The sequence below is a fragment of the Phocoena phocoena genome, chromosome 11 (assembly GCF_963924675.1).
Source record: "Phocoena phocoena chromosome 11, mPhoPho1.1, whole genome shotgun sequence".
NCBI lineage: Eukaryota > Metazoa > Chordata > Mammalia > Artiodactyla > Phocoenidae > Phocoena > Phocoena phocoena.
The window spans coordinates 57,502,533-57,528,854 of NC_089229.1; the positions used below are offsets into that span (position 1 = coordinate 57,502,533).

Sequence of the window (26,322 nt, forward strand, 5' to 3'; positions counted from 1 at the left end):
ATGTCTCTGAGCAGTGCCTTTCAGGCTGTGGGCAACGACCCTGGGATCATCACCTGGAGAATAGAGGTGAGCTGGACTGGATGGGGGCAGAAGACTCTGGTCTGCTGAAGGCCCTCCATGTGCCTTGATCTCCTGTCTAGTTCATCAACAGTGAGAGGCAGCTCCAAAGGGCACGTTTTCCTATCCTTGACCCCTCCTGGGTGCTCAGAGCAGGCGGGTGACAGGTGGAGGAAATGTTCTTGGCCTTGGAGAGCAGGGCTCCAAGCAAAAATAGGCTTGCCTTTTATCTAGCCATCGGCACTTCTAGAGTAAATGCCCTGGAGAGATGGGTGGGGCCCAGGCCCACCCACGGAGCCCTGAGACACCTGGCCGCTTCTGTCAGGACAATGGAACCTGTCTTGCACGGGGCACTCTGGCTCCTGCAAGGTGGTAGGAAGATTTGGCGGGTACAGCACAGATCGGTACCCTGCTCATCCCTTCTCCCACTCGGGGCTTGAGCCCCTCTGGCTGACCTCGAGCTCTAACGGTCTATAGTTGGGAACCGCCCTGGCCTGGCAGCCTCACCCCACCTCCCTGCTCTGAGCCCAGTAAGTGGGTCTGCTGCAGAAAACCCAGAGATGATGCCCCACCTCACCATCCTCCACCACGAGGGGGGTCACAGCCCCCTAGCAAGCAGCTCAGAGCTTGTGAGAGCCCAGGTCACTCCCACTGTTTTAAGGCTCCCGGTTTATTTAAAAACTAATAGGTACTAAAAGAGTTACGCAAACTGTGGGATATTTAACATTTTTACATTTAACGCATATTTTACACAGAATACACTCAAACATGACTGCAGGCTTACCTACTAGGAGGTATGATGAAAGTCCACATCTGAGGCCATGGGAATGGCTCTCTTGGGACAAGCCACACATGCTGGTGACAGGTGCATCAGGGCTCCCACCCAGACTCCAAATACAGAGCCCTCGGCAGGGAGCCTGCACATGGCCGGCACTCCCCCCAAGAGCCTCACAGAATCCTGGCTCCCCATTCTGTCAGAACTTGGCCAGCTCTGGGTGGTCAGAGTCAGCCCTGGAGGCACTCTGGTGCAGCGGCTCAGAGACAGGCTTTTACTTGAGGGCTTACACCCAACTCTGCAAAGGACTGAGGCGGCGCACAGGCTCTTCACAGTGTAGCAAGATGAGGCCGGGCAGGCGGTGCGAGGAGGATGGGGTGAGGACAGGCACCCGGATCCAGACCCAGGGCCGGGCAGGTGGAGTTCAGCAGAAGCCAGAGGGGTGACCACGCTAATCCTGTGGCTGGCTGCCACGCCCCGTGGGGACATCTCCCCACTCTCCCCTGCCGCCTGTGTCAAATGACGGCGTGCGGGGGAGGCCTGGGGGGGGTCGGGGGAGGAGGGAAAGAATGCAGCCTATACACACCCCTTGTCCTTCCAGAAAATGGAGCTGGCACTAGTGCCCCTGAATGCCCACGGCACCTTCTATGAGGGGGACTGCTACATCATCCTCTCGGTGAGCACCATGCTCTGGGGCCCCACTGGGAGATCTGCCCGTGAGGTTAATCTGGTATCCATCTTGATTCTTCCTCGCTTTTATATAGAACAGGCCTCCAGTTTGACTATCAAAGGGTTTCTTAGGCCAGGGTTTTAAACTTTGCATCAGAGGGTATGGGTGTGGCCCTCAGTCTGAACCTCAGCGAGTCGCCTACAGCAGCACTTCTCGCTCTGGGACCCAGACCCCAGATCACAGTGCTGTGAAGGAAGGCCAGGTGGATACAAGGCCACCTCTGGCCTCGAAGTACTCATCTAGCGGAGGAAACAATCTCCCACATGGACGGCACTGACAGAGCCATGCAGGTGGACAGCAGCGCTGTGCCAGATGTGCAAGCGCAGGGGTGCGAAAGAGCAGCGAGAAAAGCCTGCAGTCCAACCCGGAAAAGATCCCCATTGGTCTCTGTTTATTTTGAGAACAATAAGCTGTCAACATTCCCCAAATGTGGGGAGGGATTTGCGCTGCCAGGGCTTGAGCCACAGAGGAGGTCTGCACCCGGGCCACTGCAGGGAGGGAGAGGCCCCGAGCCTGCCAAGGGCAGGACACAAGTCACCGTAGGCCATGTTCTTCCCACGCCAGAAGGGACAGCAGCGAAGGGGAGGCAAGCTGGCCCCTGACCTGATCTCTCTGACTACATCCCAGACCCGGAGAGTGGGCAGCATCCTCTCCCAGGACATCCACTTCTGGATTGGGAAGGACTCCTCGCAGGATGAGAAGAGCTGCGCAGCTATCTACACTACGCAGCTGGATGATTACCTGGGGGGCAGCCCCGTGCAGCACCGGGAGGTCCAGTGCCACGAGTCCGACACCTTCCGCGGCTACTTCAAGCAGGGCATCATGTGAGTAGCTATGCACAGAGCAAGGACGTAAGCGCAGTTTACCAAAGAGGAAACCAAAAGGGCCAAAATGTGTATGAAGAAAGTCATCAGAGAAATGCAAATCCAAACAAAGCCATCATTTCCGCCTACTAGAGCAGCGTAAATCAGAGAGCTGAGAGGCGCCAAGTGTCGTTGAAGCTCTGGGGAGACAGGTGCCCTGCTGGTGCAAGTGAGAACTGGCCCAACATTCCGGAGAGTAGTCTGATGCCACTGGGGCAGATCTCACCCCCGGCGTGTGACCCAAAGGAGCACTCTCACCTTCCCAGGTCCACAAGGGCACATGAACCAGAACGTTCACATTAGTGGTGGTGGGAAGCTGCAGGCAATGTGGACAGGAAAAACACTCTGCGACACAGCGGAGTACAATGCCACAGCTGGAAGCAACAGATTAGAGGCACATCTGACATGTGGACAGACCTTAAAAACATGGGGCTTAGGGAGCACAGGTAGAAACAGGCTTGAAATATAGAACAGAATGCCAATTTCTGTTTTAAAAAAAATACATAAACTCAAAACAACAGGCCACATTTTACCAGAATGAAAATAAAAAGACTGATGTTAAACTGTTAGAATGGATGCCTATGGCAGGGAGAGAAAGGGGGGTAGGGTATACAGATAAAAGGGAACTTACTACAAGAGAGGGGTCTCATAAAGGCCAATGGTGAAAACCTTCCACAAACTGAGGAGCTTGATTACCTCAAAACTTTGCACTTGAGATTGAAAAGAAAAAGGAATTCCAATGAGCTTGACAGTTCTGAGGCTGGTCCAAGGCCAGCTTCTTGCAGGTCAGCAGTCCCCACTGAGGACCTGCTGGGCACAGAGCACCACACTGAGTCACCAGGGAAGCCTCTGCTCCCCGTGGCTTTCTGCGTGCCCTTCACGTATGGGACCCCTGGGGGAGGCTGGGCTGGGGTGAGGGCCAGGGGCGGGAGAGCGGATTCCTGGAGTGAGATGGTTTTTAAGGCCACGGTGTCATTAATGTTTCTGCTCCCGCCTGACTTGTGCCCCTCTCCCCATCACACGCGACATTCACACAGTTTCTAGAACGAAACAAAAGAAGTTCTTCTGTGCTCTGGGGACTTCATCAGTGATGCACCCTCTGTCTGGAGAACTAGTCCTCTGGTGGTTGGTTTCTACTCTTTTTTTTTTTGGTTTCTACTCTTAATATCCCAGCTCAAATGTCAGTCCTTCGGAGAAGACTGCCCTGAACACGCTGTCTGAGTGCACCTCTGTGGCAGTGGTGACCAGCATCTATGTCTACCTGGCTCATTTACTGTCGTCACCCACGTGGGCAGAGGTTGCATGTGTGTGATCCACAACTGTCTCCCCAGTACCTAGCACATAGCAGGTGCTCAATAAATAACGGATGTTCCCTCAGCTACAAGAAGGGGGGTGTGGCCTCCGGGATGAAGCACGTGGAGACCAATACCTACGATGTGAAGCGGCTGCTGCACGTGAAGGGGAAGAGAAACATCAGGGCCACCGAGGTAAGTCCTGCCCCTTGTCTGTCCTGGGCCCAGGGCCTCTCCGCCTAGCACCTAAGAACTCCTCCTACATAATGTCTACCTCTCCCCTGCAGGTGGAAATGAGCTGGGACAGTTTTAACCGAGGTGATGTCTTCCTGCTGGACCTTGGGAAGGTCATCATCCAGTGGAATGGCCCAGAGAGCAGCAGCAGGGAGCGTCTGAAGGTGTGGCCTGTTCTGTTGCTCCCTCCTTACCCCCCCCCACCCCCCCCACCCCCCACGGGGCCTCTCGGGCTTGCACTCCCTCAGTTGCCCTTTCCTTCTTCTTTCCTCGCTGGCTCTTTCCTGCCCTTCAAGCCAGACCCCTGCCTTTGAGCAGCATCTGTTTCAGAGACAGGCCATGTGTATGAGCCTGCGACTCAGCATCAGGGTAACTCCTGTGTCTGGGATCCAGGCTGCTCCTCCGGTCCTCGGGCTTCTTTACAGGCTATGCTCCTGGCAAAGCATATTCGGGACAGGGAGCGAGGGGGCCGTGCTGAAATAGGAGTGATCGAGGGAGACAAGGAGGCGGCCAGTCCAGAGCTGATGAAGGTCCTTCAGGACACCCTCGGCCGGCACTCCATTATCAAGCCTGCGGTCCCCGATGAGATCACAGATCAGCAGCAGAAATCAAATATCACGCTGTATCAGTGAGTAGCTAAGCCTGGCTGCTGGCTGGAAGCTGGGGTAGGGGGAAGGTGTCCCCCCAGAAAACCAGCACTTCTGCTTCGCTCCTCGTTTGGGGTGCAGGTGACTGGCTTTCTTTCAGTCTTTTTCAAATGCAGCTTCTATAAGGAGCTCGGTGTTCCCTGAGCAGCTACCATCTGCTCTTGTTAGCAACTCTTCCTGGTCTCTGGGGGAGACCATTCCTTTGCTCAGATCTATATGTGCCTAGGGATGTGGACAGGATAACGTTCGGAAGAGAGATGCACAAAAGTCTCCTCCACAGAACACAGTCCATCACATTCCTGTCTGCATTCAAGCCATGCCTGTCGCAAGAAGTTGAACTCTACCCAGAAACTCCATTCTAAGACAAAGCCATGCAATATCAGATTGACTACACGATGCTTTGTAGAAGAGAAGGTACAGGCTAACCTCTCCCCTTCTCTAGTGTCTCAGACTCAGCTGGGCAGCTGGCGGTCACAGATGTAGCAACGAGGCCTCTGGTCCAGGGCTTACTGAACCATGATGTAAGTAGAGCTTGGGTGGGCTTGGCTTGGGGTAGCCAGACCTGGCTTCAGAGGCAGACCCTAGGGAAAGGCCTTCCTCATGGTCTTGGGCAGGAGTAACCACTTTTATCCCTGACCGTCTGCTTCAGGACTGCTACATCCTAGACCAAAGTGGAACCAAGATCTATGTGTGGAAAGGAAGAGGAGCCACAAAGGTTGAGAAACAGATGGCCATGTCTAAAGCTCTGGTAGGAGCTATGGATGTGCAATATTGTCCAAAAAATTCTGTCCATAACACATCAGATGTGCTCAGACAGCCATATTAGGCCCCAGAGTATAGAACATCGCAGTTACATACATAACTTCAAAGTCAGACAAACTGGGATTCAAATCCAGCTTTAATGCCATCTCCTGGGGTTGTTGTGAGGATTAAGTAACATTTATAAAGCACTCAGAACAATACCTGGCGCACACACCTGCTCAGTAAAAGGTGGCTGTTATTATTGAAGGAGGTGTCACATATCAAGGGCAATGGCCCTGTCCTCAAGGAGCTTATGACATTGTGCAGACCCATGCAGATGAACCAGGCAGGATGCACTTACAAAGCAAAAAAGGGGCAAATGAAGGTGATACAAAGTCAGTAGAGTACAGGAGTGCTGAAGGAACACAGAATAGAGGATCTTACAAAAAAAAAAAAAATCAGTAATAATCATGACAGGCCAATGAAGAGATGTCAAAATGTTCTACTCAGTCCTTTCCTTGAGGCAGGTAACTTGGTCCCTAGACAGAAGTGAGTTAGAATTTGACTCTGACTCTGAGAAGGGAACAGTCCTACCAACTGGCTTCACAGGGTTGAATCACCAACCAAGTCAAGAGCCCAGTGCACTCCCGGACTGACCTGTCCTTTGGGTGGGGGGGGGCACCCACAGAACTTCATCAAGATGAAGGGCTACCCCAGCAGTACCAACGTGGAGACCGTCAGTGACGGTGCCGAGTCAGCCATGTTCAAGCAGCTGTTCCAGAAGTGGTCAGTGAAGGAACAGACCGTGGGTCTGGGGAAAACGTTCAGCGTTGGTAAAATCGGTAAGATTGCCCCCAGATCGTGTTTTCACTGCCGGGACTCTGTAGAAAGGCAGGCACAGGTGCTTTTTGCTCACTTGGCTTCTCCCAACCCCTTCCGTGCAGCTAACGTTTTCCAGGATAAATGTGATGGGACCCTGCTGCATACCAAACCAGAGGTGGCAGCCCAGGAAAGAATGGTCGACGACGGCAACGGCAACGTTGAGGTAAGCCCAGTGACCCAATCCCAGGGTAGGCGGCAGCACTGGCCCTCCTGGCTGCGCTGCTCTACAGAAGGGACACGTGATTCCGTGTCTGCTTTGCTTTCCTTTCCACCTCTGGCACCTCAGGACTATTCAAAGAGGTGTCTGAGTCTGCAGGGTTTTCCCACAATTCTTCACGGAAGTGAAAGGTAGATACTCCAGTGTGCTATCAATAACTCACCTGGCAGACATATTCAAATCATCTCTGAGCCATGATGGGGATGCATCTGACCAGGGACGATCCAGTTCTTGGGATTCAAATCATGCAAATGTGATAAGCCCTCACCACTGGAAAGAAGCACCAAAGGGGGAAGGTGTACTTTGAATGGACGTTAGTGCCTCACCCACCTGGATTCTCTGCTAAGCATGGCCCAGTTCCCTCCAGGTAGCTGTTTCTTCACGGGACTCCCATCTCTGGGGAACTGTGTCTCCCTCTATGCCTAGGTCTGGAGAATTGAAAACCTGGAGCTGGTCCCCGTGGAGCATCAGTGGTATGGCTTCTTTTATGGGGGAGACTGCTATCTGGTTCTCTATACGTACAAGATGCACGGGAAGCCGCACTACATCTTGTACATCTGGCAGGTAGGCCTGGGGCAGCCTCTCAGCTTTGGATCCTGGCGCCTCCTCTGGCCACTGAGCTAGGGCCAGGGGTGGCAGGGACCCATCGCACCCGCTCACCACTACAGGGCCGCCACGCCTCACAGGATGAGCTGGCAGCCTCGGCATACCAGGCGGTGGAGGTGGACCGGCAGTTTGATGGGGCCCCTGTGCAGGTTCGGGTTACCATGGGGAAGGAGCCACGCCACTTCATGGCCATCTTCAGAGGAAAGCTGGTTATCTTTGAGGTGAGAGCCCTCAGATAAAATTCTACCATAAGCAGAATGCTCAGAACCAGCAGGTCAGCAGGAGACTACAGTAGAGGAGAGGAGGGGTAGAGAGCAGGGCTTGGGGAAGACATAGCCAAGAAGGGGGTGAATCTCTCTAAAGACACCGAAGTGAATCCCGACTGCCTAGGGCTTCAAGTCCAAACCACTGCCTAATTCGTGTTCAAGGTCTTTTATAATCTGACCCATATTACCTGTGCAGGCACATCACCCTCAGCTCCCTAGCCTACACACTCCACGCCAGGCAGGTGGGTGTCCTCGTTAGACCTCACATGTGCCATATGATTACCTGTCCACCTCCCCCAGAGAATGTGCCCCTTCAGATTCAAGTTCCATTTCTTCCATGAAGCCCTGGCTGAAGCACTACCAGGAATGTATAATGTCACATGTTTGATATACACAAGTCTGTGGTCAAGTCCTAGTCTTGTCATTTATTAGCCAAGTTTCTAAGCCTGTTTCCCCATCTGCACTGTGGGATAATAATACCTACTTCACAAAGTTATTATGAGGATCTATAAAATGATGTAGATAAGGCACCAGCAAAGAGCCTGGCATGTAATCAGGGTCTCATAATGAAAGCTAATACTATTGGTACCATAACTCCAGCTCACCTCAACCTCTCCCAGTTAGCCTAGACGCTCCTTGAGGGCAAAGACGGTGTCAAACACATCCATGTTCTCCACTATGCTAGACCAGTGCCCGGCGCACATGGTGCACCTTAGTTCTAGATGCTGCTTTTCTCTCTCTCTAGGGTGGGACTTCCAGGAAGGGAAATGCCCAGCCCGATCCTCCGGTAAGGCTCTTCCAGATTCAAGGAAATGACAAATCTAACACCAAAGTGGTGGAGGTTCCAGCCTTCACCTCCTCCCTAAACTCCAATGATGTCTTTCTGCTGCGGACCCAGGCAGAGCACTACCTGTGGTATGGCAAGGTAGGATGGCTGGCCCAGTGGTCATACCAGCCCCTCAGAGCCCAGCCCTGCACCAACCCTCCTGTCAGCAAGGGCAAAGGAACTAAAGAGTGGGCTGGAGCAGTCCTCAAAAAAAGGAGCCCTTTCCTAAAGGATCTTCAAAGGGACTGACAATGTTCCCCACAATTAGGCCTCTAATTAGAAACTCACTAACACACTGCTTACATCCAGGAGACCCTCCATAAACCTCTAAACACATGGAGGCTGGATGCAGGCTGGATAAGTCAATCTTTCCACACCAGTTTAGTGGACTGTAACAGGACGGCCATGAACACTGAACAAAAACACTAAAAATGTGATTTTTGTCAATTTAGATTGCATCTGCATTAGAAAGCACTAAAATTGTTTTGCAAAAGAGAATTGAACAGGAAAAGATGCTCAACATCATTAGTCATTAGGGAAATGCAAATGAAAACCCCAATGAGATACCACTACACACCTATTAGAATGACTGAAAAAAAAAGATAATATCAAGTGCTGGTGAGAATGTGAAGCAATAGGAATTCTCACACACTGCTGGTGGGAATGCAAATATGGCCTTTGGAGAACAATTTGACAGTTTCTTATAAAACATACACGTACCGTATGACCCAGCAACCCCATTCCTGGGTATGTACCCATGCGAAATAAAAAACTATCTTCACACAAAAACCTGTACACAAATGTTTATAGCACCATTATTTGTAATCACCAAAAACTGGAAGCAAACCAACTGGAGGAAGGATCAACAAACAGTGGTGCATCCACACAACGGGACACTACTCAGCTATGGAAAGAAACAAGCTGTTGATACCCACAACTGCAAGGATGAATCTCAAATGCATTATGCTAAGTGCACAGTGCACCAGCACAGGGGCTACATAGTGTATGATTCCATTTACGACATGCTGGAGAAGGCAAAACTATCATGATGGAGAACAGATCAGTGGCTGCCAGAGGTTAAGGATTCAGGGAGGGTTTGACTACAAAGGGGTAGGTAGCCCGAGGGAAATTTTTTGCAGTGGTGAGATGACTGTTCTGGTTTTGTTGTGGTGGTGGTAGCATGATTCTATGCATTCGTCAGGAGTCATAGAACTCTACGGCAAAAAGAGTGAATTTTCCTGTATATAATTTTTAAAATACACTTAAATTTTCTCTTAAAAAATAGTCAAAGGTAGGTGCTAAAGTTCCAACTGAAAGCAAAACAAAGGTGACTTGTCAATATCCACTGTGGGTTTCAGAGTTTAGTCTTGTCCTTTGCCACCGCTGTTTTCCTCTGTGCCCCCGCCCCTTGCCCCCTGCCCTTCCCAGCACCAGAACACACCTATCTATCTCCCCGTCCTGAGGTACTGTGTCTTGGTAGATGATCCTGGCTGCACTGAGCTATCGGTCTCAGACACTTTTTTCCCACATCAACGTGCCTGTGTACAGCTAACATCTGTGTTCTCCCCACCCCACTCTCAGGGCTCTAGTGGGGATGAGCGGGCAATGGCTAAGGAGCTGGCCGGGCTTCTCTGTGATGGCACCGAGAACACAGTGGCTGAGGGCCAGGAGCCAGCTGAGTTCTGGGACCTGCTGGGAGGAAAAACTCCCTATGCCAATGACAAAAGGGACAGGACGACAGCATCCCCTCCTCTTGGCTCCCCCTGCCTACAGACTTGTGAACTGCACATGATTTCTAAGCAGCTCAGTTCCTCTACCAAATGGACTGTATTGCAGACTACAGCAGGAAATCCTAGATGTCCAGTCCCGTCTCTTTGAATGTTCCAATAAGACTGGCCGTTTCATTGTCACTGAGATCACGGACTTCACCCAGGATGACCTGAACCCAGATGACGTGATGCTCCTGGATACCTGGGACCAGGTAAGACAGCCAGAGAGCTTGGAACAAATGACAAAGATCCTCAAGCTTTAGGCTATTTTTTGTGTAGCACCTCTCCCCAACCCCCCCACATAAAGCCAGGGTAGCCCTGGACCATCCCCAAGCCAATCAAACATTTGTCAGTGGTGACCAAAGGAAGAACCTGCTTTTTGCCAGGGCTGGAGAGACTAGAATGTTGTTTAAAACTCACCATCCTGGGAATCTTCCCACTTTGCTTTAGGAAAATCACGCCATCCTATCATCATGCACTCCATTCTCTCAGGACCAAGGGCAGCAGGCTCCACACCCAGGGATATGGGCCTTTTAGGGAACAAAGGGATATGAAAGCGTATCTTCAAGGCCACCCCTTCGCCACATCCCATTTTCTTCAGTTTGGCTCAGCAAACATACTCAACACCTTGTCTGTTCTAATCACTGTGCTGGGTGTGGTGTCACCAAGGCCAAGGGCCTCATCCTACTCTCAGAGTTTAAGGCTGAGCGGGGGTGGAGGAGACCGGACATAGAAACATCATTTTAGTATGAGGGAGGTATGTATGAGGTGCCATGGGAGCACAAATAAGGGGCACTCAACACAGTTTAGGGGCTCAGTGAAGACTTTCTGGAGGAGATGGCTCCCAGACTCAAAGGATAAACAGGCATTAATCAGGTAAAGAGGGCATTCAGGCAAAGGAAAACCAAGGCATGAATAGTCTAGTATACAGGGAACTACAAATAGTATCGTCAGAGCATAAGACAGAGTTAAAGAGCACGCTAGAGGTGGAGCTAAAGAAGTAGGGGTGGGCCTTACCTACCACGTCAAGAAGTTTGAAATTCATCCGGGAAAGCTACTGAAATTTAAGCAGGCGAGTGACATGGTCAGACTGTACTTTAGATAGATCACTCTGGCGAGTGTAGTAGAGGAGGGATGGCTTGTGAGGAAAAAGACTGTATGTTGGGAGACCAATCAGCAGACTACTGTCCTAGTCCAGTAAGAGCAGCTGCTGGCCCACACAGGAGCTGTGGAGTAGAGACAGAGGGATGGTGACAGACTGGACAAAAGCATAGGAGGTAAATTAGCTAAGTCCTGGTGTTACGGAAGGCATTTAGGATGACTCCCAGGTTATTGCCTTGGGTGACTGAATGGACACCATTCACCAAGAATGGAGACACAGATACAAGTTTAGAAAAGAGCTACATTTGGGGGGTGTTACACTTGACGTGCTTGGAGTCAGCCAAGAGGAGGTGTTTTGCAAGAAGCTGGATCCAGGAAGCTAAAGTTCAGAGAGAGAGAGTTCAGGACTGGAGATGTAGATTGGGAAGATCCATAAATCAAAATGAATCTGAGAAAAGCTTTACTCTGATGAGGCTGTGAACTACTGACAGGGAAAGACAGGGCAGCACGTATGATCTAGTATTGATACTTAGCCCTTGGTATGAGCTCAATAACAAATACTCAATCTCTACCACAACAGGTGTTCTTGTGGATTGGGGCTGAGGCCAACGCCACAGAGAAGGAGAGCGCTCTTGCTACCGCCCAGGAGTACCTGCACACTCACCCCAGCGGCCGCGACACCGGCACACCAATCCTGATCATTAAACAGGGGTTTGAGCCTCCCATATTCACAGGCTGGTTCTTGGCCTGGGACCCTCACATTTGGAGCGTAAGAACAGAGAGGATCGGGAAGATGTTCTTACTGCCAGGGCGCTCGGCACTAAGAGCTCAGTGGGATGGCGGGGTACTCAAGGGCTGAGTAAACCCAGGACCGCATCTCCCCCACTCCCTCTCCCCTCCCCGCTTTTTACTTTCCTTCTCTTTCGTGCCCACCAGGGCACTAAGTCCAGTTAGAGAATTCACAGCTTGCCTCAGGAACAAGCAGTGTGTGAAAACGTAATAGTTTATAAAGTATATCCACACACATTACTTTTTGAGCTCTACATCCTGATAGCTAGGGAACAGTTTCCTGTGTTAACAGATGAGGAATCTCAGAGGAGAAGTTATTTGTCTGAAGTCACAATTATCCAGCGGAAAGAAGCCAGGTTTACTGACTCCTAGTCAACTGCTTTTAGTATGGAGCATTGAGGGGCCACCAGCAAAGAATGCAGACCATGTTTAAGTACCTCCCAACCCTGCATAGACCCAGAAGGGGGGATTTTTGTTTTTGCTTATCCCTGAAATGTCTTCTGTCCCCTGGCTTTTTTGCTTCTCTCGAGGGTACAGACCAGGCCTGACATGTCCCTCCCCTATAAGCAGCATCTCATACTGTATTTTCTATTTCTTATTTTCAGGCAGGGAAATCATATGAACAGTTAAAAGAAGAGCTGGGAGACGCTGCTGCTATCACGAGAATCACTGCTGTGAGTTTCTTGGAGGAGCTATTCACAGACAACCAGAGCCAGAGAGAAACAGCAAATGCTACAGAGGCAACATGGCCAAAATCCTATCATGTCCTTCTTAGTATGACTCTGGTGGTCTATTTTGATATGAAGATTGTTTTAATCAGTAGAAATGCAGGTCTCAGAGCCAAGTTCCTTATTTTACTGCCTTCCAGAATTTAGAACAGACTTGCCGTTTAAAAAAACAATGAAAACAAAACCAAATTTTATTATTCAACTCTCTCTGTCATTCAGGACAGATTAAACTTACTGTTAGTATTTTTCAGAAATAATAAGCTTCTAACCCACATGATAATGTTTATCAGTTTCAGACAGGGGCGTCCACAGAAACTCAGGCCATTACCCCTATTTTTTTGTTGTTGTTGTTGGTTTTTGTTTTTTGCGATACACGGGCCTCTCACTGTTGTGGCCTCTCCGGTTGCGGAGCACAGGCTCCAGACGCGCAGGCTCAGCGGCCATGGCTCACGGGCCCAGCCGCTCCTCGGCATGTGGGATCCTCCGGGGCACGAACCCGTGTCCCCTGCATCGGCAGGCAGACCCTCAACCACTGTGCCACCAGGGAAGCCCTTTTACCCCTATTTTAATGGCCAAAAGAAGTGGAGCTTCTGGCCAGGAATCCAACAGCTCTTTAACATCAGGACAAGTACATGGCACCACTGTCCAAACCATCTGGCAGTTTTGTCCTTTGTGCTGTACAAACTCAAGATTTCAAAGCTAATGGCAATGTAGCATCTTTAAAAAGTATTTAAAAGAAGTATGACTTGAATTTGAAGTCATTTGAAGACTGGAAATGTAGAGCCCAAGTAAAAGTACCAATAGAAGGAATGTGATCACAATATTTAAATGATGTTTAAGCAAAACATCTACGCCAAACTGGCTATACAGGACTTACCTTAGACTTACTGAATCACTTTCCCAAGAAGGACCCTAAAATCTGAATATTTTAGATTCCCAGATGATTCTGACATGCAGCCAGTTTTGGGGACCATTGTTCTAAAGGATGATTATAAAGTATGAAGTGGTAAAAACCAAAATTTAAATATTATAAACACAGAACTTCAACGGCACAGACCTGAAGAGTCTTATCCAGTGTCTACATTCTTATCTTCCCTAGGATATGAGGGGCACAACCCTCTCCCTAAATTCTGAGCCAAAGTATTACCCCGTAGAAGTTCTGTTGAAAAATCAGAGTCAGGAGTTGCCTGAGGATGTGAACCCTGCCAAAAAGGAGGTGAGTGGCTGCATCTGACGTACGTGGAGCTCTCCATGAGTAAAGCACCTTCTCAGTATACAGCCTAGGACAGATCTGGAACACTGTAAAGCACTCAATAGACATCTGAATCACCCAGGAGCTCAAGCCGAAAACCCAGGGCTCCTTCTTGCTTCTTTTTTCTCACCTCCCACATCAATCCATCAGCTAGCTTCCATTCACTGCTCTCCATCTCTCTGCTGCCAGTACGGTCCAGCCATATGGACCACTGCCATAGGCCCCCAACTGGTTTCCACCCCTGCCCTACAATCTGTTCCCCACATAACCACCAATGGGCTTCTACAACAGATGATACTTTTCTATTTAAAACACCCTGAATGGCTTCCCACTACACTTAGAATCCAAAGTTCTTCTGATGGCCTCCAAGGCCCCAAACGATCTGGCCCCTGCCCACCTCTGATTTCACCTCACAGATCGCTACCCTCTTCACTTCCCGCCCTTCAGCCGGTGGCTGTTTTTCCGTTCCTCGAACAGGAGCCTTTATGCTTGCTATTGCTCCTGCCTGAAAACATTTTTCTCCCAGATCATCAGACAACCAGCTCCTCCTCACTATTCAGGTCTCAGTTGCAATGCCACCTCCCCAGGAAGGCCTCCCTCATCACCTACAGTCCCTTTATACTGGGTCACCGTCTATCTGCCCCACTCCAGTGATACCCCCAAGAGCAAGGACCTTGTCTGTTTTGTTCACGCCCACGTTCTCAGCTTTTCAGCATCTAGAATGGTGCCCAGCAGATCACAGGCACACCTTAAGTTTCAGCTGATTGAATTAACAGTCATGTTGAATGAACTAATTTATTTCCCCCTTGAAGGGGAAGGGCCTCTGGATTTTCCACAGTGTCTTATCTAACCAACTCTTAAGTATCTGGGCTGCAACTTTCTTGAAAACAGAGACCATATCTTAATAATTTTACTTGCACAGTAAATATTCATTAATCATTAATAAATAAATGTTAGGAGAATTTTATGCTCTCATTAAGGTCCACCTGATCTTGCATTTGAAAATGTCCAGATAAAAAATGGCAGGTAAGGGCAGAAAGCAAGGAAAACCATCAATTTAGTTCTCCATTCAGCCAAAGCCTAATGTTCAGAATTTGTACATAATATATAACCCATTTCTTGTCCTTCTGGCAAGACACTGGTGCCAGGTGGGACTGTGCGCAAATCCAGCCAGGGCTTTCAGAGGCCAAGGTGGGACTCCACAAGCCAAAGAACTCTCCAATGAATAATTTAAGTCTATTAAAAACTTTCTGAAGAAATCGTTCTACTTCCCCTTTCAGGGAACTACCTGGGACTCTCTCTTGGCCCCATTTCCCCGACCCCGTTAGCACTGACAGGTGCTAGGTCTTCCTTCTAACTAGAAACTTTGTCTTCTCTCTTAGAATTACCTCTCTGAACAGGACTTTGTTTCTGTGTTTGGCATCACAAGAGGGCAATTTGCTGCTCTGCCTGGCTGGAAACAGCTCCAGATGAAGAAACAAAAGGGGCTTTTCTGAGGCAAGAAGGCATCTGCCTACTGCGAGACCCCAGGAGAAAGCAGATAGTGCCAGTACCAGGAAAGAATTTCTCTACTAATTTCTGCCTAACATCCAGCTACTTAATGTTGACACAGTAGGCTCTGCAAATCACAGCATGTTCTCCATTTTTCTCATCCCTGCGTTCCTTAGTTGTTATATACCTAAAATGTTAGCTACCCACTTTTTAATTTTTGTGGCCTCAGCACAAAGCACTAAAACTGCAGGAATCTGGAGAAGTCAAAAGTAAGAGAACAAAAAAACTAAGTTTAAAGTGTTTAATATTGGGGCAAGGGCCTGAGTTTGTTTTAAATCTTAAGATCGGTATTTCCTATTTAACCCACAAATCACTGAAGTTATTCACATATACACCCTGAAGTCAAAATCTAAATGCTCAGAATTGTATGTGCCAGAGATTTTAAAATTTTCCAAGATGATACCTGTAAGAGCAAAAGGGAGTTTCTTTCAGTATTTTGGGTCTGCCCATTATGATAACTATTTTGTTCTACTGGGAGAAATGTCTCAGTACTGGGCAAGTAAAGAGGCACTGCTGAGTGAGCTCTCTGGATAACTGGAATCCCTGTTGACCTAAGAATGCCAAAATCTGCCTTACAGCTGTCCAGGAAACCTCAGTCCCCACCCATCCCCACCCCACTATCCAGAGGAGAAACAGGGCCATGTGTTATTAATTTCAGTAATGAGGACAGAATCAGTGTGTATACCACTGCAGAGAGCCTTCAAAGCACGCTATGGACATCCACAAATGAACCACATTTTCCAGACAACTCCAAGTTTGAGTCAACAATTCCAAAGAATCCATGTGGCACAAGTAATGTAACTGGGGAAGTTCCAGGATAGAAGCATAGTCCAAAGCGTCACAAAGCAAAACGGAACAAGAGAGTTCTATGTCACAGGAGTAGGATGGAACAAGGTAGACATTTTAGGGACACCATAATAAATCTGCATTGAAGGGGGCAGCAGCACAGTTGGTGATGCCTGTTCTCCCAGACACTGTCAGTCACTTCAGTGAGACCCACCTGTCGTTTTCTAAAACCTGTCACAAGTCAGGCACAAAAAAGCTAGACCCAGCATTACACAAACAAAGAAAAGATTCTACTCTCTTTATTATATACCAATTTTATTTAATAGCTTAACCCATGAAGTATATAATTTCATTATAAACTCAAATGAAAAACAAATGCTGGGTTTGAAGAGGCTTAGGAAATAACTCCTCTTTGTAATAATGTCCAGAGTTAAGAATAAACATTTTCTCCTGGGCCAAAAGTCTCTGGAACCTATTCAGCCTCTGCTGCCTCTTTGCCTTCTCCACATTCAAACCGCACGAAGTCTACTACAGACACCCCTTGGGGCTGCACATACTGTCCCAGTGTGATGGAGGGATCCAGCAAGTACGGCTGGGACAGCATCTTGGTTTCTGTCTCTCCCCCAGGCTCATCGTCCAGGGAGCCAACAGAGAGAGGAGCCATGCCCACCACATGCTGCCCAAGGCGGCGGCCAAGGTCTTCAAGGTTTGCTTTCTGCTCAGACGTCTCGCAGATGACCAGGGCCCCATATTTCCCCAGAACCAGGTTGTGGAGCGAGGGACTGTGCATTGCCCCATGGACATAAGAGCCAACATAGAACCCAGCTGGCACCTTCACCCATGCAGCTCGTTTAAGAGTCATGTTTTCTCCCAGCTTCCCTGTGAGAGAGCAAAAACAAAAAACACACTTCCAGAATATGATGCTCGTGGTAGTACCAAAATATGCACAGAAGCAGCCAAGTTTGGGAGACAGTCCTCCGCATTTACACCGTGGATGTGCCACAGAGGGAGAGATACCATTTTCAGTGTAAACAGGAAAAGGGGTGTGGGGGGAGAGGGTGGGAGAAATGGAGTGAACACCAACTAGGTGCCATGCTGGTATTTAGAAACACAGGCTCTGGTGTCACACATATCCTGGGCGCGGGTCTCAGTTCTGCCTCTCACTGGCTTCGACCTTAGGCAAGTAACTTAATGATATAACCCCATTTACTAATTCATCAAGCCTTCATTTTCTCTTCTGTAAAATGGAGAGGATGCCACTTAAAATAACCTGAAAACAGGGTTATCCGGAGAAATAAATAAGATGTGTAAAGGAACTTATTACAGTATCTGCACATAGTGAGTGCTCCAATCTGGCTATCATCACTACCTTAAACTCAGGCTTAGAGAGCTTAAGGAAGCTGCCTAAGGCTACAGAGCTAATGTATGGCAGAGCTGGAATTAAAACTCAGATCTAGGGACTTCCCTGGAGGTCCAGTGGTTAAGACTTCGCCTTCCAATGCAGGGGGTGCAGGTTCAATCCCTGGTCGGGGAGCTAAGATCCCACATGCCTCATAGCCAAAAAACAAAAATGTCAAACAGGGCTTCCCTGGTGGCACAGTGGTTGAGAGTCCGCCTGCTGATGCAGGGGATACGGGTTCGTGCCCCGGTCCGGGAAGATCCCACATGCCGCAGAGCGGCTGGGCCCGGGAGCCATGGCCGCTGAGCCTGCGCGTCCGGAGCCTGTGCTCTGCAACAGGAGAGGCCACGACAGTGAGAGGCCCGCGTACCGCAAAAAAAACAAAAACAAAAACAAAAAGTCAAACAGAAGCAATACTGTAACAAATTCAATAAAGACTTTAAAAATGATCCACATCAAAACAAAATCTTAAAAAAAACAAAAAAACAAAAATAACCCCCTCAGATCTGACTCCAAACCAATTGTTTTTTCCCACCAAATCACCATCCCTCCCAAAAACCACTATAACTGACACAGACAACTCCTGATCATCCACTGTATCAGGAAAAAGTCCAAAACTAAAAGCCCCAGAAAATCCAAAGCCCCATGTCATATGGTGGTTTCAGCTTCCCCTCAACAAAAATTAAAAGATAATATTTTCAGAGTTATTTATAAGAACCAAAAACAGATTCTAGGATGCTATCCCCTCTAACACAAGTCCAAAGAAGCCAAAAGGTAGGTAGGGGTAGGAGAATAGACAAAGGGGTCTGGGTAAATATCCCTGAATTAGCCATTGTTATAACTAAAAGTCATAAAAGGGAAGTATCCAGAAACCAAAAGGAATCTTAAAACAGCTCAAAGCATCTACCCAATAGTTAATTCCCAGAAACTGGCAAGGCTGAAACACCCAATTCTTCCAGAATTTCTTAATAAGTTCCATACACGGCTGTCTATCTAATTTTTCAACCATGACTCACTGAAACATCATACATACTTCAAGATGACCTGATAAAAACAGAATTGATGTCCTGACTGGAAACATCAGATGAGCAGTAAATTCCCAGCAAGCTCCAACCCCAGCCGTACCTCCCTCCTTCCATCAAGGACATGTACGAAGAAGGCAAAATCCCTACTACTCCCACTGCCAATGATCCAGATACGGCTCCTATAGCCAGTGGTTCTGAAAGAATGTACCTTCACAAATTCAGGATCAGATTTTTTTTTTAAGAGAGGACAAATTCCTAAACATGATGCCCTGAGATACTCCTGGATCCCTTCATAAAGAAGATGAAATGACCTCTGACGGACTATTTCCTTCATAGTGTACAGAGAGGTAGTCAACCGGAGGTCAAAAGGCCATCTCTGCCTAAAGACATGCTTTGTTTGGTCAGCACAGTGATGCCTACTAATTTTAATTAGTTGCAAACAGCTAGAAACTAAATTTTTTTTCATACAAATCCAAATTCTTTTAAAGGAATTTAAAAATTCTGATGACACTGGGATCCCATTTCCCTCAAAGTAATAACAGGTGGCTTGGTAATGGTTTTCTTCAGCAGAGTGTGAGCTTTTCAGGGCGTCCACTGCTCACTAATATCTAACACACAACCCACCTCTCGCAATCAGATTATCAGACCCTTGAAGGAACTTGACCTTGTAATTCTTGATCTAGATTTGGAGGAATACCAAAGATACCAGGAGATCCAGTTATTAATCTCCAGTTTCCAGATCCTTACAAATACTCACCAATTGCTAAGGCCAGCTGATCCTTGAGACAGCCTTCTCTCTCACGCCCAGCTGGAAGTTCAGAGAGCTCAGAGGAATTCAAGAAGCCCTAAGTGCACAAAGAAAATGAACACGAGTCAGTCTGTATGATTAAAATTACCAAGAGACTAAGCAAAAATAAAGTCTATTTCTCAGCAAATGATTTAAGACAACTAAGTATAAATAGATAATGTTTTCATTAAGCCAAGAACGTTAAAAATTGCGAAGCACTCCACCCCCAATCCCATCCCAATCTCTGGCCTAACTTCTTAGAATGTAGTTTCCTAGAAATCAGAAACAATATTTTCATACAATCATAAAATGTTGAAACTAAAAGGTTTGTAGATTGTTGGTAGGAATGAAAAATGGTGCAAATCCAATGGCAGGGAATTGGACAACAGCTAACAAAACTACATACACTTTTAAAAAAATAAAAAAAATTAAAAAACAAAACAAAAAACAAAAAAAAACCTACATACACTTTTATCCTTTGACCCTGCAATCCTATTTCTAGAAATGTACTCTAATACACTTCCAACAATACAAAAGTACATAGGCACAAAGTTATTCATTGAGCAATTATTTCTAATTGTAAAATACTGGGAAGTCTAAATGTCCAAACAGGCAGAGTCTGGCTGAATAAACCACAGTACAGTCACAAAATGGCATACTATGCAGCTGGAAAAAGAGAGAGAAAAAAAGATGGTCTCCATGAGCTGCTATGGAGTATTTCCAGGATATATTAAGTGAAAAAAACAAAAGAATACATACCTATTATACCAACACTTGTGTAATAAATATTTGTGTAAATATGCTTATTTTTGCAAAAAGGATAACCAGAAATTAGTGGAGATGGTTATCCACAGGAGTGGACAGGAATGGGGTGGAAGGGAGAGGAGGGAAGTAAGACTTGTGTATGTGGTTGGCGGAGGGGGGAGGAGAGTTTTAACTTCCAGAACCTTGTTAATGTTTTACATATTCAAAAATAAAATTAGGGGCTTCCCTGGTGATGCAGTGGTTGAGAATCTGCCTGCCAATGCAGGGTACATGGGTTCATGCCCCAGTCCGGGAAGATCCCACATGCTGCAGAGCGGCTGGGCCCGTGAGCCATGGCCGCTGGGCCTGCATGTGCTCCGCAACGGGAGAGGCCACAACAGTGAGAGGCCCACATACCGCAAAAAAAACAAAAGAAGAACAAAAAAACCCACAAAAATAAAATTAAATTAACAAGGATTGGGGGTGAAAACAAACACTGACTAAACAGAAACAGAGATTCTAACTGTATTTCAAAGGAATAACACAATCTCAAAAGGGGGAAAAAACTAATCCAAGTTACTTTCGATACAGTCCTTTGGCCACATAACTTCAAAGTAAGGACAAAAAGAACATCAAAGAAATCTTGAACTCCTTAGTAGGTTTGTTATTTGCAGTGGTCAGGGATAATAACTCTGAAACAAAGTGTGTACCCTACAGAGAGTAAATAAGCAAACATACTGAAATTGCTAGAAGCCAGCGTATTCACTATGAGAGAAGGAAGGCACAAATATAGAAAGGGGGAAGAAAAGAAAGAAGCTGTGGTGCAAGATTAGAACTGAAACACACACACGCGTTTCCTAGCTCTGCTGAAAGAGCAGAGCAGCAATGACATCTCAGTAGAATTAAGCATACCTAATGCTGCCCAGATCTTGGTTTCTAAAAACCATTCCCCCACCAGAAAGGATCAGGACCCCTTGGAGAAGTTGCCAATCCCATGGCTGGGGCAAGGAAAGTATGACATAAGCCCAGAATACTCTGTTATGCCAAAAAGTACAGAAGTAGTCAGAAAATAATAAGGCCATACCAAAAAGACAATGGAGCCAGCTTGCATAGGCTTGGCTTAAACTTGCCAAATCCGGGGATAATTTGAGCATTAAAATGACTAATGGACGCGCGTGCAGCAACAAAGACCCAACGCAGCCGAAAATAAATAAATAAATTTTTTTTTTTTTAAAAAGAAAAAGACTAATGGATTGTATAATGAATTGCATAAAAGAAGAATCTATGAGTCAATGTTGCTACTAAGTAAATCCCTAAATAAAGGGAGAATGAGAAATCTTATTACAATAGAATGCCACCTAATAAAACTAACCCATGTGAAAGAAACTATAAGGGTTAGAAAAATAACCACTATGCAACTATCACAGTAACAACTGGTCCTGACAAGAATCATCAAGGGATGCTAAAACTTTCAGGCACAAGTTTTTTGAGGAACTGGATGTCTACACAGTCTCAAAAAAATCTCCCATACAGATTTCTTACTAGTTACAAAAAAGGAACATGGTAAGTTTAGAGTGGAGAAACCTGGCAGATACTACCTTAACCAAGAGATCAAAATTAGCACCATCAATAACAAGACCACAGTCCCAACCCCCTGTGCCTCCTGATGTGATGTTCTGAGAAAAACAGAGGGTAATTTATTTAAGATTCTTACAAAAATCCATATTAAGTATGAAGAAACATCAGTTGAACCCAAATTGAAGGACGTTCTACACAACTGTCCTGTACCCTTCAAAAATGTCAGTGTAATGAAAGACAAAGAAAGGCTGAGGAACAAAGAAGGAAACCAAACAGACATGGCAACTAATTGCAACACATGCTACTGGACTGGATCCTGGATCACAAGAAAAACTGCTAGTTGCCAAAAACGGAATGTATATTGTATATTATCTAAATAAAAATATTGTATCAATGTTAAAATTCCTGAATGTGATCACTGTACTGTGATTATATAGGAAAATGTCCTTGTTTTTAGGAGATACATGCTGAAGGGATAAAGGGTTCTAATGTCCGCAACATACTCCCAAAAGGATAAAAAAACAATAGGGATGACGATAATATGAATATAAAAAGTGATAAAGTAAATAAGGCAAAATGTTAACAAATGGTGAATCTAGATAAATTTACTCTCTAGTTTACTGTAGAATACTGGCAACTTTTCTGCAAATTTGAATTTTCTTCAAAATAAAAGTTTTAAAAAGATAAAGCCCAAAAGGAAAAAATTAATAAAGCTAAAAGGGACCAAAGCCCCTTGTTACAGATAATGAAACAGAGGCACAGTAAAGTAAGTGAATAGCTCAGGGTTACAAACAGCTACTGGCGAAGTCAAGATTAGAATTTCTACTTCAAGTGACTCATCTATTCAGTACAATTCTAAAAAATAATCTCAACATAGTTTTCCATGTAATATGACTATTTAATGCCAGTAATAATTAACATTTACCACAAGATCTCAAAAGAAAGATAAACAGAAGGAAAAAGGTGGTACTAAACAAAAAAATTGTTGTGAGTAGTTGGTTCATTTTTGCCTTGGCAATAAGGATGGATCAAAGGCATACTGATACAATTCCTTCCTTGATCCTTCTATAGATAAGAATATGCTTAGACTCCTAAATTGTGCCTTCTCCAGCATCCATATTTAGAAATCCTTTCCTCAGGCCATTCTAGATTTCTGAACACAAAGCTTCACCTGATTTATGGACTGTATTCCACTGGCATTCATTCATTCATTCAACAGAGCCCCTAGCAAGTGCTGGGCCCACTCCTCATGCACCAGAGACACACTAGTGAAAAGACAAATCTCCTGCCTTATGAAGCTTACATTCTATTGGGGAAGGCAAACGAGAAATAAATAAATTAAAATGTAATATATAAGAACTATAACAACAAATTTTAAATGAAGCAAAATAAGGGGATAGAGCAATAGGAGGAAGGTACTCTTCTCCAGAGAGATAACATTTAAGCAGAAACATAAAATAAGGAAGTGAGACATGAGAATGTCTGAAAAAATGGAATAGCAAAGACCCTAAGAGGGGAGGAACAAATCCAGCATGTTGGAGACAACCCCCAAACTCACTTTACTATATGTAGACGGTTGATCCTTTAGGCTCTGACAATGCAACAGGGTTCCCAGGGCTACTTGCTGTACCAACTGTTGAAATTTTAAATTTCTGGAAACAAAATCTGTCTCACAGTTCACCTGTGGGAAGAAATTGATGTTGCTGTATAAGCTGTTTACTAACAGTCTCCAAAAATGCCTTAAAGCAAGGTATTGGTAATACAGACAGCAGACGCAACAAAACAGAAATAAATGTCTCTAGGGTTAAATCCACAGTTCCTCTACTAGCTTGAGGCCAGAAACTGAATGAAGGGATTCCTGCTGTGCCAATGAGTTAGCGATAACCTGCGCATTCACAGGACGGTTCCATAACGTCCCCCAAAGGATTCACTACAAGTTCACCACCTGCCTGTGGCACATGCCATAATCACCTCATTCCCTAGGCTCCTCCAATGCCAAACCACTTTTATCAGCTTGTTTATCTCTTCTCTCGCTCTAAACTAATCCACACCTGATTCTTCACCAGCTGGGCCCCTAAACCTCCTCTAAAACAGCTGCTTGCTGTCCATCATCTAATTAGTCTAATTCCTAGCTTTAAAATCTAACTATTCCAGGAAACAATCAGTGACGAGGTGTAAGGCCACAACTGACTCACATTTAGGAACAACAGTCTGCACTACTAGGCCTTTTCTCACCCACAACCTGTGCATTTCTATACTTAAATGAATCCATAGCTAGTAACTGCGATCTCACGGGCTTAATTCTAACTAGCTTTTATGGTTCTCAAACACCTCTTCTTTAAGAATGCAAAGGGTCTACCACAAAGCCTACACCCAAGGGACAGCTGTTCCTGGCATCTGGAACTCTGACAACTCACCTCTACTAACACAGTCGTGTTTCCTTCCTGTAGCAGCCCAATCAGACCTTCTTTGGTCTTCCTGCCATGGAGCCTGGCAGCTTTACTCCAGCCCTCCTTCTGGGCCTGTTTGTGGAGCCAGCTCTCTGCCTATAAATAAAAAAGATAAAAGGCAGATGACAAAGGCACAGAATTTAGAACAGAATGGGGCTCTAAAATACCTCAGGTTCCCCAGTTCTTTCTCCTTCCCCTCAGCCCTACAGGAGAAACTAATCTATCATTTATTGGCAGCCTACCACTAAATGACAAACAGTGGGCATTGTGCCTGGTGTTTTGAATAAGTTTAATCTTCACAACAACTCTATGGGGAAGATAGTACTATTTTCTTTATATAAAAAAAAAAAACAATGCAACTCTGAAATATTAAGCAAGGTGTCCAAGGTCACAGGATTAGTGTGAGGATACCACGATCTTATAAGACCTTATAAGATCTTATAAGACCACGGTCTTAGTCGTCGGTCTGACTCCAAAGCTCCCACGAGCCCTTTCAGCCCCAAGCAGCAGGAAATCTCATAGCAGCCTTGCGTGGAATAGTTTCTTAGCCCTGCGACCCTGAGTCAATTGCTTCGAAATAGGTAAGAGTCAATGGGTGAAACTGTCATTGAAGTCAGAATTCTATCTAGGACTCTGTCGTTACGGGTCACTGGGCAGCAAATCTGACTTCTACGCGACCTCCCAAATGCACTGGGGTCGGGCCCCAGTACCCCACTCCCACCCCTGCTCCCCTCTACTTCCTCTCCCACACCTGTTTGAGATCCCCGCCACAAGTCTCCAGAGCCTTCTTGCAGTTTACAAAGGAGTAGCCCGTTCTCCGCCGCAGCTTCATGAGGAGCTCCTTGCTGGAAGCCGAGGAGAACAGCCAGGGCCCAGCGTGAAATGTATGCCACGGCTGGGGCGACTGAAGCAGAAGGGGCCCCACCTGGAGGGAGTAAGAAAGCATGAGAAGCAGGAAGCAGCAAGGAGCTCGTGGGGTGGGAGCACGTCGGCCGGGAAGCGACCTTAGTAGAGACAGACCAGGGGGTGGGAGGAAAGGCAGCGCCCAGACGCTCCACCATGAAGAGGGACCGAGGTGCGGGGAAGGGGGAGATGGAGCCGAAAGCAGCCAGGGGAAGGGGAGGGAGCGTGCCCGGCGCACGGGAGACCTGCAAGGAAGGCAGAACGGGGCCAGGGCCAAGAGCACTCACTTGGCAGCTCCCGGGCCGCGCGACCAAACAGAGGCGCAGTGAGCGCAGCAGCGACATCTTTCCGGGGGCCGTAAACTGTTGCCGCACCCGTGAGGCCACGGGCCTACGGCGTAGCGGCGGGGCCAAAACTCTCCACCGGAACGCGCCAAGCGGAGATGGCGCCACCTGCTGTCCTGGGGGGCGCATTCGCCTCCCCTACTTGGCGTATTGAGACTACATTTCACAAAGGAATTACCCCCCGCAGGTAAAATAACAGAAAGCCTGAGACAGAAGTGTCGCAAAACAACAAGACACGTGGTAACACTTCATGTTTATTTCCAATGTACTTCATATTCATTATCCATTTATGACTCATGACAAACTTGTGAGGTAGTTGGGTGGGTTCAGAAGTTTGGCCAAGGTCACACAGGGAGGAGGAGTAAATATTTGTTGAAGGAACAAAAATATTTGATGAACACCAACTGTGTGCCAGGAACCATAGCCCTGCCCTCCAAGGTAATCTAATGGTGAGAAAATAGGGAGCAGACAAATGATCACACGAGACAAGGAAAGCCTTACAAGACGAACAGTTAGTTAAAGCGTCTCAAGGGAGAAAGAAATCACATTCAAACAGGAGGCTCAGGAAAAGCTTTTTTCAGGAGAGAAGCTAAGAATAATGAAGAGTTTCAGAGGTAGAAATAGCCCTTCCAGGCAGGGAATCATCAAAAAGAATGAAGGAAGAAGCCAGGGAATCTTGGTGTGGATTTAGGGAACAAAGAGTAGACCTTTTGTAATTTGGTCAGAGGTTGCCTTACATGTAGGAGACCAGTAGGAAATGAAGGAGCAGGATAATTTGGGATCACACGGGACACACTGAGTACCAAGCAGAAGAGCTGACTCTTGCTTCTGTTGGGCAGCAGCAGAAGCTAATCAGAGCTGATTTTGGAAGATCACCAGAGTTTACAAAATGGTTTGAAGGGGAGTGAATGGAGGCCAGGAGGCCCCAGGAGGTGATGTGTGGCCCAAGGAGTAAGTCAGGAGAGCCCCCATGAGAGGCC

At 46.8% G+C, this 26,322-nt stretch overlaps 2 protein-coding genes across 5 annotated transcripts; one reads left to right on the forward strand and one right to left on the reverse strand.

Annotated features, from left to right (window-relative positions):
* AVIL (advillin) lies at positions 1-15,271 on the forward strand. 2 transcript variants are annotated; one of them, XM_065886539.1, is made up of 19 exons: positions 1-66; positions 1,434-1,508; positions 2,190-2,386; positions 3,804-3,912; positions 4,005-4,115; positions 4,377-4,579; positions 5,041-5,119; positions 5,248-5,346; positions 6,028-6,181; positions 6,284-6,384; positions 6,865-7,002; positions 7,107-7,265; positions 8,056-8,235; positions 9,718-9,861; positions 9,971-10,117; positions 11,587-11,775; positions 12,401-12,469; positions 13,623-13,739; positions 15,158-15,271. In XM_065886539.1, the coding sequence occupies exons 1-19, from the start codon at positions 1-3 to the stop codon at positions 15,269-15,271; spliced, it is 2,451 nt and encodes an 816-aa protein (XP_065742611.1). The 2 variants fall into 2 exon arrangements, with proteins under 2 accessions (XP_065742611.1, XP_065742612.1); XM_065886540.1 differs by lacking the exon at positions 1-66 and adding an exon at positions 12,983-12,996 and having other exon boundaries at positions 1,437-1,508; positions 12,401-12,473.
* TSFM (Ts translation elongation factor, mitochondrial) lies at positions 11,386-25,357 on the reverse strand. 3 transcript variants are annotated; one of them, XM_065886544.1, is made up of 6 exons: positions 25,286-25,342; positions 24,847-25,020; positions 24,063-24,191; positions 23,204-23,326; positions 19,284-19,381; positions 11,386-11,413 (listed from the first exon to the last, which is right to left on the reverse strand). In XM_065886544.1, the coding sequence occupies exons 1-6, from the start codon at positions 25,340-25,342 to the stop codon at positions 11,386-11,388; spliced, it is 609 nt and encodes a 202-aa protein (XP_065742616.1). The 3 variants fall into 3 exon arrangements, with proteins under 3 accessions (XP_065742616.1, XP_065742613.1, XP_065742615.1); XM_065886541.1 differs by lacking the exon at positions 11,386-11,413 and adding an exon at positions 16,397-16,991 and having other exon boundaries at positions 19,294-19,381; positions 25,244-25,357; XM_065886543.1 differs by lacking the exon at positions 11,386-11,413 and adding an exon at positions 16,585-16,991 and having other exon boundaries at positions 19,294-19,381.
* Positions 25,358-26,322: the final 965 nt, after the last annotated feature.

Coding starts and splice junctions, on each gene's coding strand:
- AVIL (XM_065886539.1), top strand. CDS start 1: ATGTCTCTGAGCAGTGCCTTTCAGGCTGTGGGCAACGACCCTGGGATC. Junction 4,580..5,040: donor TCAAATATCACGCTGTATCA/GTGAGTAGCTAA, acceptor CCCCTTCTCTAG/TGTCTCAGACTCAGCTGGGC. Junction 5,120..5,247: donor AGGGCTTACTGAACCATGAT/GTAAGTAGAGCT, acceptor CGTCTGCTTCAG/GACTGCTACATCCTAGACCA.
- TSFM (XM_065886541.1), bottom strand. CDS start 25,342: ATGTCGCTGCTGCGCTCACTGCGCCTCTGTTTGGTCGCGCGGCCCGGG. Junction 25,021..25,243: donor CCGTTCTGCCTTCCTTGCAG/GTCTCCCGTGCG, acceptor TACTCCCTCCAG/GTGGGGCCCCTTCTGCTTCA. Junction 19,382..23,203: donor AACCGTCTACATATAGTAAA/GTGAGTTTGGGG, acceptor TTGTGCACTTAG/GGCTTCTTGAATTCCTCTGA.